At 34.1% G+C, this 15,737-nt stretch overlaps 1 protein-coding gene across 1 annotated transcript; it reads right to left on the bottom strand.

Annotated features, from left to right (window-relative positions):
* Window positions 1–11,514: 11,514 nt before the first annotated feature.
* fzd1 (frizzled class receptor 1) lies at window positions 11,515–15,107 on the bottom strand. Its single transcript, XM_056474798.1, has one exon. The coding sequence runs from the start codon at window positions 14,844–14,846 to the stop codon at window positions 13,230–13,232; it is 1,617 nt and encodes a 538-aa protein (XP_056330773.1). The 5' UTR covers window positions 14,847–15,107; the 3' UTR covers window positions 11,515–13,229.
* Window positions 15,108–15,737: the final 630 nt, after the last annotated feature.

Raw genomic sequence — 15,737 nt, 5'->3', positions numbered from 1 at the left:
TAGCGGTTCATTCCGCTGTGGTGAACCCCTGATAAATAAGGGACTGAGCCAAAGCAAAATGAGTATTATATTGCATGATAATGAATATGATGCATTTGGAATTACACAAAAACAAACACACAAAACAAGCTGGAGCAAAATGGGCTAAATGCAAAGCTGTTTCTCAGTGGTTATTTACATTTTATTTTCCAGTACAAATATCAAAATATCAAAATATCCTAAAATGCATTTAGGGGAAACGACTGATTTCAACATTTTAAAAAATTTAATATATAAACAAATAAATAAACAAATAAATAAATAAATAAACAAATAATATAAATAAATAAATAAATAAATAAATAAATAAATAAATAAATACATAAATAATATAAATAATATAAATAATATAAATAAATAAATAAATGAAGAAATAAATAAATAAATAAATAATATAAATAAATAAATAAATAAATAAATACATAACTAAATAAATAAACAAATACATAACTAAATAAATAAAAAAATAAACAAACAAACAAACAAACAAACAAATAAATAAATAAATAAATGAAGAAATAAATAAATGAATAAATAAATAAATAAATAAATAAATAATATAAATAAATAAACAAATAAACAAATAAATAAATAAATAAATGAAGAAATAAATAAATAAATAAATAAATAAATAAATAAATAAATACATAACTAAATAAATAAACAAATACATAACTAAATAAATAAACAAATACATAACTAAATAAATAAATAAATAAATAAATAAATAAATAAATAAATAAACAAACAAACAAATAAATAAATAAATAAATAAATAAATAAATAAATAAATATTTAAGCATGACACAACAATATATAGTTACCAAAGGGGCCACAAAATTGTATTTGTTTTTAGAAAATGTCATTTAATTCAATTGTGTTTTATTTTTGCATTAAATTTTTTAACATGACAATAACACTACTACTATATTTTACATTTCCATACCTTTAACATATAATTATTGACATGTACCAAAGGGGTCACAAACTTTAATTTAATTTATATTTAGAAATTGTAATTTAATTACATTTTATTTTTAGATTAAATTTAAAAAAAATAAATATTAATTAAATAAAATTAATTAATAAATCTATTATTTTTCTTTAATGTTATAAAATATATTTGTTTGCATATTTCTTTTAACAAATCACAGAAAAAAGGCGTTAGCAAACAAGAATTTTGTAGATCTGTCAGTCTATTTATCTAGATAGATGGACATTTATTGTCTGTATTTTTATGTATATATTTATATTCAAAGATATTGGTTGTTTATAAAAACTAAATTAAAAAAATTCTCTTCTCACGGCTGTATTTATTGGATCAAAAACTTCCTGAATTACCCCAGTAATATTGCAAATACTATTAAAATTCAAATGAGCTGTTTTGTATATGAATATATAGTAAACTTTCATTTATTTTTCTGAATATTCCACATCATTAGTCCAGTCTTCAGTCACACTATCCTTCAGAAATGATTAGAATATGATGATCAATTATTAGCGATTATTAGATATACCATTTCCACAAAAACCAACACTATTAACCAATCACATTTTTAAACACTGACAATAATTATAAATGTTTATTGATCATGAAATGATCAGGAATGATTATAATATGATGATTTGTTGATCAATTATAAGCAATTACTAGATATACTTTTCCAAAAAAACAGCACTATTAACCAATCACTACATTAAACACTGATAATAATCATTAATATTTATTGATCATCAAATTATCATAATTTGCGGCATGGCATGGTGGCTCAGTGGTTAGTACTGTGGCCTCACAGCAAGAAGGTCACTAGTTCAAGTCCCTGCTGGGCCAGTTGGCATTGCTGTGTGGAGTTTGCATGTTCTCCCCATGTTGGTGTGAGTTTCCTCCAGGTGCTCCGGTTTCCCCCACAGTCCAAACACATGCGCCATAGGGGAATTGATGAACTAAATTGGCCGTAGTGTATGAGTGTGTGTGAATGAGTGTGTATGGGTGTTTCCCAGTACTGGGTTGTGGCTGAAAGGGCATCTGCTACTTAAACATATGCTGGAATAGTTGGCGGTTCATTCCACTGTGGCGACCCCTGATAGATAAGAGAGTAAGCCGAAGGAATATGAATGAATGAATGAATGAATGATATGATCGTATTATACTGATTTCTGAAGGGTCATGTGACTCTGTAGACCTGATGCTGAAAATTCAGCTTTACATCACAAAAATAAATTGCAATATACTAAACATTTACGTACTAAACATCTATTCTGAATTGTAATAATATATCAGAATTTTATAATAAGTTATATTGTGAATCTGACCTTGTGTCCACTGCAGAATCAAACATGATGTCCTTTTTAAATCATCTGCAGTGGTATTTTTTCCAGGTAATCCACAGATGTCCTGCCGCTCTGACCTCTAGTGTGCGATATTGAGCCCTCATTAGTGTGCGTCTCCTGCAGTGTGTGTCTCTGATAATGCGTCACATTCCATCTCGGCTCTTAATTATGATTTGTGTAGGGAATCAGCAGCACTCGAGGGAACAGCAGCTTTCAGACACCTGCGAACAGCAGAGCGCAGCGTTTACACTGATCACACACTATGAAGACAGCAGGAGATCAACATAGAACAATACCGGAAATATTTATGCATGCTAGAAACAATGATGCTCAGAGTTTCACTCAGAAAAATGTGAGTAAATTAATCCAAAACTAAAATTGTTAAATAGAAATATACGTACAGTTGAAGTCAGAATTATTAGCCCCCCTGTTCATTTTTCCACCATTTTCTGTTTAACGGAGAGGTTTCTCCAACACATTACTAATCATAATAGTGTTAATAACTCATCTCTAATAACTGATGTATTTTATCTTTGCCATGATGACAGTAAATAATATTAGACTAGATATTCTTCAAGACACTTCTATACAGCTTAAAGAGACATTTAAAGGCTTAACTAGGTTAATTAGGTTAACTAGGCAGGTTAGGGTAATTAGGCAAGTTATTGTATAATGATGGTTTGTTCTGTAGACTATCGAAAAATATAGCTTAATGGGGCTAATAATATTGACCTTAAAATGGTGTTTAAAAAATTAAAAACTGCTTTTATTCTAGCTGAAATAAAACAATTAAGACTTTCTCCAGAAGAAAAAATATTATCAGACATACTGTGAAAATTTCCTGAATCTGTTCAACATCATTTGAGAAATATAAAAAAAAAATCAAAGGGGGGCTAATAATTTTATATATTATTATAATATGTTATATATAATATTTATATAAATAAATAAATAAATAAATAAATTAATTAATTAATTAATAAACAAATAAATAAATATTTATGCATACTAGAATCAATGATGTTCAGAGTTTCACTCAGAAAAATGTGAGTAAATTAATCTAAAAATAGAATAATTACATAAAAATAGATATGAATAAATAAATAAATAAATAAATGAATAAATAAATACTGGCCATATTTATGCATACTAGAAACAATGATGTTCAGAGTTTCACTCAGACAAATGTGAGTAAATTAATCCAAAACTAAAATCTTTAAATAAACAAATAAATAAGTAAATAAATAAATTAATTAATTAATTAATTATTGTTTCTAGCATGCATAAATACTAATTAATTAATATTTATGCATGCTAGAAACAATGATGTTCATCGCTTTACTTGGAAAAATGTGACTAAATAATCCAAAAATAAAATTGTTATAAAAATAGATTGATAAAAATAATCAAACAAACAAACAAACAAACAAACAAACAAACAAACAAACAAACAATATTTTCTCACAATGCATAAGGAAAATATAATAATTTCAATGAACTTTGATTTATAAATTTTTTAAAAGAGATTATACTTAGAGAAATCTGACATATTAAATTGAATACATGGCTAACAAATATGCAATAAATTACATTTATTAGTTTTATTTATAAAGAAATTTGATGAACATTTTATATGCAACTAAAAAAAGCCTAAACATTATGCAAATTAAATGCAAATTAGCATAACATTTGTTTATTTAGTTGAATTGCATGCATAATGTCTATAATTTTGAATTATTTTTATCTAAGCAATGTTTTCTCAGATGCAAAATTTAACATGTAACTCAAATTCAACAAACTAATAACAAAAAGACTACATATCATGCAAATAACTGCAATGACCTCCAGGCCGCTCAAATTTGCATAAAATTAAGTTTTATTTTCTGATTTGAATACTTAAATGATGTTTTCTTACATGCAAAATGTACACAGAATATTTTTAAACAACTGTATTTCATTCATTTTCCTTCAGCTTAGTTCCTTTATAATTCAGGGGTCGCCACAGTGGAATGAACCGCCAACTTATCCAGCACATGTTTTACACAACGGATGCCCTTCCAGCTGCAACCCAGTACTGGGAAACACCCATACACACTCATTCACACTCATACACTACAGCCAATTTACCAATTCCCCTATAGTGCATGTGTTTGGACTGTGAGGGAAACCGGAGCACCCGGAGGAAACCCACACCAACACGGGGAGAACATGCAAACTCCACACAGAAATGCCATCTGACCCAGCCGAGACTCGAACCACTGACCTTCTTGCTGTGAGGTGATCATGCTACCCACTGCGCCACTGTGATGCCAACAATTGCATTTTGAAAACAAAATAATTTCAATAAAATTACATTTAGCTTTTAAAAACAGACATTATAATCAACAAACTGCAACTGTTCATTTACTGAGAGCAAGAGATGAGAGGCGGAGCTCAAACATAAAGCCCCGCCCCCTACTCAATATTCACAGCTCAGAATAGCAGAATATTAGATGTGAAATGCAGATTCGCCAGAGGCAAAATATCCACACATTCACTGCAGGTGGAGGATCCTTCACAGTGGAAGACATAAATATTCATCACCAGTTCATTCTTTATTCATTAAACAGTGTGGAGGGAGGGATTGTGTGTTACTTGGCCAAAGAAAGCTTTAATTACAGAGAAGCTTAATGATTCTGTGCTAAAATCAACACTCTTCTGTATGAGGAATGAAGGACTGTTAAAAAAGGGGAGCTATTATGCAGAAATCCCTTTTATAAGGGGTTTAAACACAGTTGTGTGTCAGCAGTCGGTGAATATGCAGCTTATAACGGCTAAAATAAATTCATTATATGTTTTTAAATCACACTTGATAAAAAAAAGTTTGCAAAAGTTGGCAGCCTTTCTCTTATTGGATGAAATATGCTTAGCCACGCCCCTCCAAGTGTAAAGCTGCGGTCACACTGGGCTTTTCCTCCCATAGACTTCCATTGATAGGCACGCGAATGCGTCAGACCAGAAACGCAGTCAAAACGCAGTCATGCGTCAAAGTTTCGCATGTTGCTGTGTTACAAAGTTTGGTGAACTCTGACCTGCGAAATCGCATCACTTGACTGCGTGAGACCAATTGAGAATCAAAACATGACCTCTCTGGACAGAAATTTAAAACAGGGAGCAATCGCTCGCTTTAATAAATGTCTAATGATCATGTTTAATCCCGCCCCTTTTCACAGCGCCGCACGACAGAATTTCGCACTCACAAACTCTGGTGTGACCGCAGCTTAAGTTTGCTGAGAATAAAAAATGAGAGGCGGAGCTGATAAATAAAGTCACGCCCCTACTTAATATTCAGTTTTGTTAAAAATGTGTTATTATGGTGAAATAAAAGTCTGCAGCAACTTTAGTTTTGCCTAAATTCAGTAATCTCAAACTTTATTGAATTAAGTCTTTTTTGTTAATATATTAAAAGTATTCCTGACTTATGAGCAGCATTAATTCAACATTTAATAATAATAATAATAATAATAATAATAATAATAATAATAATAACAATAATAATAATAATAATAATAACAATAATAATAATAACAATAACAATAACAATAATAATAATAATAATAATAATACATTATTATTTTAATAATTATTTAAATAATTGTTTATTACAAATTGTATTTTAAAAATTCCACATTAGTTTTTAGTTATTTATTTATCCATCACCAGACAGAGAGGATCCATTTGCGATCCTATAATATTATAAAAAAAATTCATATTTATTAAAGAACAGAAAATATGTATCAAAGGATGCAAAACTGCTGGAAGCCAGAGAACACGTGAAAAGCAAAGTCCAAAACAAGGAGTGCAAAACGAAGTCGTCATCCGACGAACAGAAAGCAGAGAATCCTGAGAGACAGACAGACAGACACAAGAGCAAACAACGGACTGATAGCCAGCAGTAACCACAGACTGAATATATAGCCAGGGAAACAGGGATCAGCTGGAGGATGCTGATTAAGTCAGCTGATTCGATAGCACGCTGTCAACACAAAAAAGTAAACAAACACCCTCGCACACGACAACACACATAGCATGACACATAACATACAGAAAGAATACAGACCCATAAACCGTAACAATTCATTTATTTTGATTATTTAATTTGATTAATTTAATAATTATTTAAACTGATTTTTAAGTTTGAAATATATTCATAAAAAAATCCATAATTTTTATTTATTTATTTTATTATTTTATTATTTATAATAATAATAATAATAATAATAATAAAAATAATAATAATAATAATAACAACACACTATTATTTTAATTATTTAAATACATTTTATTACATTTTTATTTTAAGAATTCCACATTATTTTTTATTTATTTGTTGTATTTTAATTATTTAAATTGATTAATTTAATCGTTATTTAAACTTATTTTTTAAATAAAAATATTTACATAAAAAATACATATTATTTTTTTATTCAATATTTAATAATAATAATAATAATAATAACAATAATACAATATTATTTTAATTATTTAAGTAAATTTTTATTATAATTGTTATTTGACGAATTCCACATTATTTTTTATTTATTTATTTTGTTTTAATTATTTAAAATGATTACTTTAATAACTATTTAAATGCATTCTCTCTAAAAAATATATTAACATTAAAAATCCATATGATTGTTATTTTTAAAATCATTTTATTAATAAGTATATTGATTAATTAAATAATACTATGATTATTGTTTAAATGTATTAAACATTAAGAGGTACATTTGAATTGAATAATACATTAATAAATGTTGACATTAAATGTAAAGTCTTTTTCTGGTCACTTCAGGTTAAACTCGGGTTACATCTACATTCATTCATACGTTCATTTTCCTTGGGTTTAATCCCTTTATTATTAATCAGGGGTCACCACAGCGGAATGAACCGCCAACTTATCCAGCATATGCTTTGCACAGTGGATGCCCCTCCAGCTGCAACCCAGTACTGGGAAACACCCATACACATTCTTTCTCTCACACACACACACTCAATTCCCCTATAGCGCATGTGTTTGGACTGTGGGGGAAACCGGAGCACCCGGAGGAAACCCACGCCAACATGGGGAGAACATGCAAACTCCACACAGAAACGCTAAGTTCAGAGAAAACCTTCAGACACACGCACACCTCAGAAGCGTCTCCTACAAGACCTGATCTGATAACTACAGCTACACTTGCCAAATATATTTAGAGTGTGAATCAAAGAGGAAGCAGTGCATGCTCATCTATTATAGGGACACACACACACACACACACACACGCACACGCGCACACACACACACACACACACACACACACACACACACACACACACACACACACACACACACACACACACACACACACACACAGTCATTTAAGATCTTTGTGGGTTTTGCTTTTCCATGAAGTTGCGAGTTTTCTTCAGACAACCGGAAAGGGGTTTCCAGCCTGGAAAATCTAATGGGACGTCCGTTTATATAACACACACATACACACACACACACACACACACACGCACACACACACACACACACACACACACACACACACACACACAATACAGTTTTTCTTGATTGCTTTGATGCAGCTGACCGTCAACTAAAACTCAACACAAAACAGTTTTTCCCCATTGCTCACACACTAAAATTAAACTTTTCCCACAGTTAGCAAAACCTTACACTCAAGGAGCAAAACACAAGGCTAGATCTGCACAACTGTAAGCACGTTGAAAATAAAATAGCAAAAATCAACAACCCATAATGCAATAACCATAAACAGAACAAAAATATGAATCACAAAACTTTGGAAAAATAGTGAATTTGTAAAAATATTGATATTTTAGTGTTACAAAAACCTGATAATAAACTTTTTCTGTTATTTTACAGGTTTATATATTATTCCTGACACAATATATTGATTCAAACTAATTATAAGTCAATAAAAGTCAACCGCAGAGATGAATATTAACATTAAAAACCAATAAAAAAGCAAAAATTAAAGACCCATAAAGCAATAACCATCAAAAAACAGAACCAAAATATGAATCAGTAAACTTTTGATGTTAAAAAGTCAGAAAAATAGTGAATTTTTAAAATATTTTGATATTTTAGTGTTATAAAAACCTGATAATAAACTTTTTCTGTTATTTTACAGGTTTATATATTATTCCTAACACAATATTTTGTTTCAAACTATTAATATGTCAATAAAAGTCAAGCGCAGAGATGAATATTAACATTAAAAACCAATAAAAAAGCAAAAATTAAAGACCCATAAAGCAATAACCATCAAAAAACAGAACCAAAATATGAATCAGTAAACTTTTGATGTTAAAAAGTCAGAAAAATAGTGAATTTTTAAAATATTTTGATATTTTAGTGTTATAAAAACCTGATAATAAACTTTTTCTGTTATTTTACAGGTTTATATATTATTCCTAACACAATATTTTGTTTCAAACTATTAATATGTCAATAAAAGTCAAGCGCAGATATGAATATTAACATTAAAAACCAATAAAAAAGCAAAAATCAACGACCCATAATGCAATAACCATCAATAAACAGAACAAGAAATATGAATCACAAAGAACAAAAAAGAAATAATAATCTGCTAATGTACAGATTTGTTTACAGTATAATGAAGCAACATCCTGATTCTGAGCTGTAATGGAAATATATCAGAGAATGAGTGACCATTAATAATTTGATTTTAATTTAATTCATCAAATAAAAGTGTTGCTACTACTTCTAGACCATTTCTGGCTGAAAATGATTCCATATTAAACAATCAGAGATTAAATAAACATATTAAACAGCTTCATAAATGAACAGTTTTCCAGATTTTGTGACTGATGTTTATATTTGAACTGCGATATGTTACTTCAATCTTTCCTCCAACATCTTTGGATGACGAAACGTTTGAGAAAGTCACTTTTATTGACATGTTTTATATTTTTGAAGTGAAATATTGTCTATTTTAATTTGACAAAAACCTGATAATAAACTTTTTCTGTTATTTTACAGGCTTATATATTATTATATATATAATATGCTGTTTCAAACTACTAACATGTCAATAAAAGTCAACCACAGAGATGAATATTAACATTAAAAACCACTAAAAAAGCAAAAATTAAAGACCCATAAAGCAATAACCATCAATAAACAGAACAAAAACATGAATCAGTAAACTTTTGATGTTAAAAAGTCAGAAAAATAGTGAATTTTTAAAAATATTTTGATATTTTAGTGTTACAAAAACCTGATAATAAACTTTTTCTGTTGTTTTACAGGTTTATAAATTATTTCTAACACAATATATTATTTCAAACTAATTATAAGTCAATAAAAGTCAACCACAGATATGAATATTAACATTAAAAACCAATTTTACCTGCAATTACCATAATAAACAGAAGAAAAAAGATAAATCATAACATACAGAATGCTTATATGGTATAAGCAGCAAGGAAACCCTCAGAACAAACTCACTAGCCAAAACAAAGGAGCGTTTTATACAAACATGAAGTTTATTCTTCAGAAAAAGTGAATATATAAACTATAGTCTATAAATATAAAGGGTTTCTGATAGTATCACAAGCAGAAGTATGAGAGAGACGACAACAACAGCGGTGTAGAAAACTGATTAAATACATCTCTGATCCACGCATCTGAATAAAGAGCAGAGTTTAAGATCTCCCAATGCTTTCCACACTCAAACCATCAACATTCATTTGCAGGAGATTTCTGACACACTGTGAAAGAAAGATGTCTGATAATCAGCAGTTTCTGTAGTTTGTTATGATTACTTATTGCATTATGGGATGTTGATCTCTGCTCTATCCACTTCTGATGTTGAAAATTCAACTCTACAGTTTAACAAAGTGACTTTTATTGACATTTTAGTGATAATATAATGCATAAGAAATTAATATCTAGAGAAATAAATCTGTAAAATAAGAGAAAATGTACTGGCAGGTTACTACAAGGTGTTTATAGTGTAATACAGACACCAACCCAGACAATACATCAATTTAAACTACTAAAAATGACAATAAAAGTCACTTTTTTCACACTTTTCAGGGTTAAACGTTGTTGGAAGAAGGATTAAGATCCCATAATGCACTTCATACGCAGAAATAAATGGGGCAAAATGAAATCATGAATCACAAAATACAAAAAACTGCTCATTTACAGATGTTTTTCACAGCGATTAACATTTTCTGATGCTCAGTATTTCTTGTTTTGACAGCACATGATGACTGAACACAGCTCGAAGGATTATGAAGACAATTATTGATGAATTATTCTCGTATAGTGCTTTAGCAAGATGGGGTTTTCAATGGCTGACGATGAGTCTGATCATTTAAAGGGGCAGTTCACCTAAAATATAGACGGTTATAAAGCTAAAATAATTACTCATCCTCCAGTGATCTAAAGCTTTATGAGTTCTTTCTTTTTAAACACAAAAGAAGACGCTTTGAAGGTTACTCTGAAAAAAATACTGGGTTATTTTAACCTAACTTTGAAGTCAATGGATATGTTCCTGTCATTCATTTATTAATTGTCCTTCAGCTTAGTCCCTTATTCATCAGGGGTCGCCACAGTGAAATGAACTGGAAACTATTCCAGCATATGTTTTACGCACCGGATGCCCTTCCAGCTGCAACCCAGTACTAGGAAATACCCATACACACTCATTCACACACACGCTCATAGACTAAGGCCAATTTAGACTCGAACCAGCGATGTTCTTGCTGTGAGGCCACAGTGCTAATCACTGAGCCACCGTGCCGCCTCAATATAAAATTTTATACAACTAAAATGATTGCTCAGCCTCAAGTGGATCTAAAACTTTTTGAGTGTCTTTATTTTAAAACACAAAAGAAGATGTTTCATCTTACTCAAAAAAATAAATAAAAATACTGGGTTATTTTAGCCTAAATTTGGGTCAAATGTGTGTGATACACCTGGAGTCTATCTAATTGTTTCTGCCTCTAAAAACTTTATTTATTTATTTATATATATATATATATATATATATATATATATATATATATATATATATATATATATATATATATATATATATATATATATATATATATATTGTAACGTTTATCTCAAAACTGCATGACACAAACTCAAAATTTAGACTTTTTTTCCTCAGAATTTTAATGCAAACGTAGAATCACGAATTATTAAGTCAGAATTGCACGATATAAATTCACAATTGTGTTTTATAAAGTCTGCTTTCTGTCACTAACAAGTCAAAATCACCTTTTTTAGAGGCGTTTTTTAGGGCTTCCATAGGAGTCTTATGTTGACTATTATTGGTTGAAATACATTATATGAGTCAAAATGATAGATTTGTTTAATGCCAAAAATTATCACAAGATATTTAGTAAATTTACTATAGTAAATAAATAAAAAAATACATTTTCATTAGTAATATGCAATGCTGAGAACTTAATTCGGACAACTTTAAATGTCAATATTGAAATGATTAATTGATCAATATTTAAATTACCCTCCTATTTTCTCTAATATCTCAACTAAATATTCTCCAGTCCTAACAAAGTGTACATCAATGGAAAACGTATTGAGTCAGCTAATTATTCAGACTCGCATGACTCTCAATTTCCAAAAATGGACACTTACTGTGGTCACACATATTGACATATTGACAAAGGTGTTAATCTTTTCAGTGTATTTTATAGTACAAATTATATCCACATTTACACAAATTTGGGTTTAAATAATATCATATATTATAATAAGAAAACATTATATTAAAACAGATTATTTTAGAGTGTTAAAACCGGTAACCGTTAACTTCCATGGTAGGAAATACAAATACTTTGGACGTCAATGTTCACTGGTTTTTAACATTTTTAAAAGTATCTTCTGTTGTGTTTAACAGATGAAATAATACGTGAATGATGAGTAAATGATGACAGAACTTTCATTTATGGGTGAACTTCCCCTTTAAAAATGTCCTCCTGAACAGATTATCCACAAACAGTGTTGATTGCTTGTAGATTTTGGATAAACAGTATTATTGAATTTGCTAATTAGAGCTGATAATCTCTGACAACAACTGATGTATTATCGCTTTACACTTGCGTCTCCAAACATTCTCATGGTGAATTCACGGTTCTGATACTGACACAGACATGATGAAGTATTTGAGAAGTGCATTGCAAACACTGTCCATCGTGTTCTAGCTGTATGTTTAGAGGTACTTCTGTGCAAAAGAGCCATAAGAGAACACAAACCCTTCAGAAACATCATTACAGACTCAAGAAACATTTCTTAGAGAAGTGCAGGACTGAAAGAAACGAGAGAAAAGGCACTTTACATCTGAATCCAGCCTGGAAGACCAGCGAATGGGCTGAATTAAGCAGATCTGCAGCCAGCAGAATTGACTGATTATCTTCAGGATCCAGTCCCATAATTCAGCACAATCTCAGCTTTAATTTAAAGCTCAAAGCTTCCCATGTGCTGTAAGTGCTGGGTGCAGCATTCACACACATTAATACAGTGGTTATTAACATCATCTGCATTATTTGCATGTAAAAAGTTTGAATATTCGCCCGTGGAAAAAACACTGAAGTCGATTAAAAAATGAAAAAAGACGCGATTTTACATACAGATCCCGACCCAGAATATTCCAAGAGAGAAAGGCATAAATAATCTCCAAAAAGCAGTCCTCTGATTAAAAAAGCACATCCAGGAGAGAGTTTTAAATACAAAAAATGTAAGTACAAAAAAGCTCAGTGTTTCTGTACAACACAATCGATCAATCAGGAGAGGAGTGATGGGCAGAGCTTCACACTGTGGTTTCTCCCTGTTTGCTGTTCGCCAGTCTCGTGTAAAACTTCCTCCAGGAATTGAGCGTCTTTCCAGACCATATCCAGAAGCCGGAGGTGATGCCCACGATCAGGGTCATCAGGTATTTGATCATGAACACCGTGAAGTCCGGGTTCATCTGCGGGTTGTGCGCGGGACACGGCACCGCGTATGTCTTGCACGAGTGCGCGCTCCACGTCTGCTCCCAGTGCGCGCGGAAGGCCTGCTCGTAGAAGTAACAGGCGATCACGATGGTGGCCGGAACCGTGTAGAGCACGCTGAAGATCCCGATCCGCACCATCAGCTTCTCTAGTTTCTCCGTTTTCGTGCCGTCGTGCTTCATGATGGTCCTGATGCGGAACAACGACACGAATCCCGCCAGGAGGAACGAGGTGCCGATGAACAGGTACACGAAGAGCGGCGCGAGCACGAATCCGCGCAGCGCGTCCACGCTGTTGATGCCCACAAAGCACACTCCGCTGAGCACGTCCCCGTCCACCTGACCCACAGCCAAGATGGTGATGGTTTTGATGGCCGGGACTGCCCAGGCCGCGAGGTGGAAGTACTGCGAGTTGGCCTCGATGGCCTCGTGACCCCATTTCATCCCGGCCGCGAGGAACCAGGTGAGCGCCAGGATCACCCACCAGATGGAGCTGGACATGCTGAAGAAGTACAGCATCATGAACAATATGGTGCAGCCTTCCTTCTTGGTGCCCTGGACCACAGTCCTGAACTCGTTCTCGAACTGCTCGTTGCAGACCACTTTGTCCTCCAGGAGAAATCCGGCGATGTAGGCGATGGACACCATGGTGTAGCAGCCGGACAGGAATATGATGGGTCTCTCCGGGTAGCTGAAGCGCTTCATGTCCACCAGATAAGTCAGAACTGTGAATAAAGTTGAAGCGCAGCATAGGACGGACCAGATCCCGATCCAGATGCGCGCAAACTTCTGCTCGTCCTCGCTGAAGTACATCATGCCGTGCAGTTTTCTGGGCTCGCATGGCGCTCCGCAGTTGTCCTCACCCAGGAAGCGGTAGTTGAGGTACGGAGGGACTCTGAGCGACGCCGGGCACTGGAAGCGGCCGCGCGCGGAGAACTCCGGAGCCGCCTGCGTCGCATCGGGAGTCGGGTTGACCGGGGAGCTCGGCCCGGTGGTGTTCTGTCCCACGCAGAGCTCTCCGCCGTGCACCGGGAAGGACTCGCACGCCAGGCTCTCCGGCCACTGGAAGCCGAATTTATTCATCAGCGCCTCGCAGCCTTGACGCGCGCGCTCGCACAGGGACCGGCACGGCGGCAGCGCCTGCTCCAGCACCGTGCACACCGGCGCGTACATGGAGCACAGGAAGAACTTGAGGTCCGGCGAGCACTGCACTTTCACCAGCGGGTAAAACTGGTGCACTTCTAGTCCCGCGTCCTCCTGGTTGGTGTGGCCGAGCAGGTTGGGCATGATGGTCTCGTTGTAGGCGATGTCCGTGCACAGAGGGATGGAGATGGGCTGGCAGAAGCCGTGCTCGGGCACCGACATCCCGCGGTCTCCGTACTGCGCGCGGGCGCTCAGAGCTCCGAGGGCGATCAGGAAGAGCGCGCGCGCGGCCATACTTTCGGTGTGCGGTGAGAAAGAGTCTCCAGTCGGCCAGCGCGGCCGCCAGCGCAGCTTTCTCCACTCTCTCTATCTCTGTATGTGTGTGTGTTTTTGTGTGTGTGTGTGTTTGACTCCGAGTAAAGTTGAGTGAAGTGCTGCTGGAGCTCCGTGGGTCGCTCTGGACCGGTGCGCGGAGTGTCGCGGTGTGTGTCGGAGTTTGGAGCTGTTCAGACCCGCTCAGGCGCCCTGCTGTCTGCGGCTCATCAGCGTCGGGCGCGGGAGGGGCGGCGGACAGACGGAGCTTGGAGGGAGCGTCGTGATTTCGTTCCCTTTGCGTTTTTCTCAGGATGCTAATCAGGAGGTGCATTTCTTTTCAGTAACATTACTTTGTGTGAGGCTTCAGATAATTTAATGTATACATTTATTTAAATTACATCTACTCTATTACCATTCATTCATTCATTATCATTTGGCTTAGTCCCTTATTTATCAGGGGAATGAACAGCGGAATGAACCACCAACTATTCCGATTAATGTTTTAAAAAGCAGATGCCCTTCCAGCCACAACCCAATACATACACTCTCAGTGGTTAGCACTGTGACCTCACAGCAAGAAGGTTGCTGGTTCGAGTCCCAGCTGCATCAGTTGGTGTTTCTGTGTGGAGTTTGCATGTTCTCTCCGTGTTGGCGTGGGTTTCCTCTGGGTGCTCCGGTTTCTCCCACAGTCCAAACACATGCACTATAGGGGAACTGATAAACTAAATTGGCCGTAGTGTATAAGTGTGTGTGTGAATGAGTGTGTATGGATGTTTCCCAGTACTGGGTTGTGGCTGGAAGGTCATTCGCTGTGTAAAACATATGCTGGATTAGTTGACTGTTCATTCCGCTGTCGTGACCCCTATTAAA

The sequence above is a fragment of the Danio aesculapii genome, chromosome 16 (genome assembly GCF_903798145.1).
Source record: "Danio aesculapii chromosome 16, fDanAes4.1, whole genome shotgun sequence".
NCBI lineage: Eukaryota > Metazoa > Chordata > Actinopteri > Cypriniformes > Danionidae > Danio > Danio aesculapii.
Note: the sequence above shows the minus strand (reverse complement) of the source record. Positions and strands in the feature narration are given on the sequence as shown.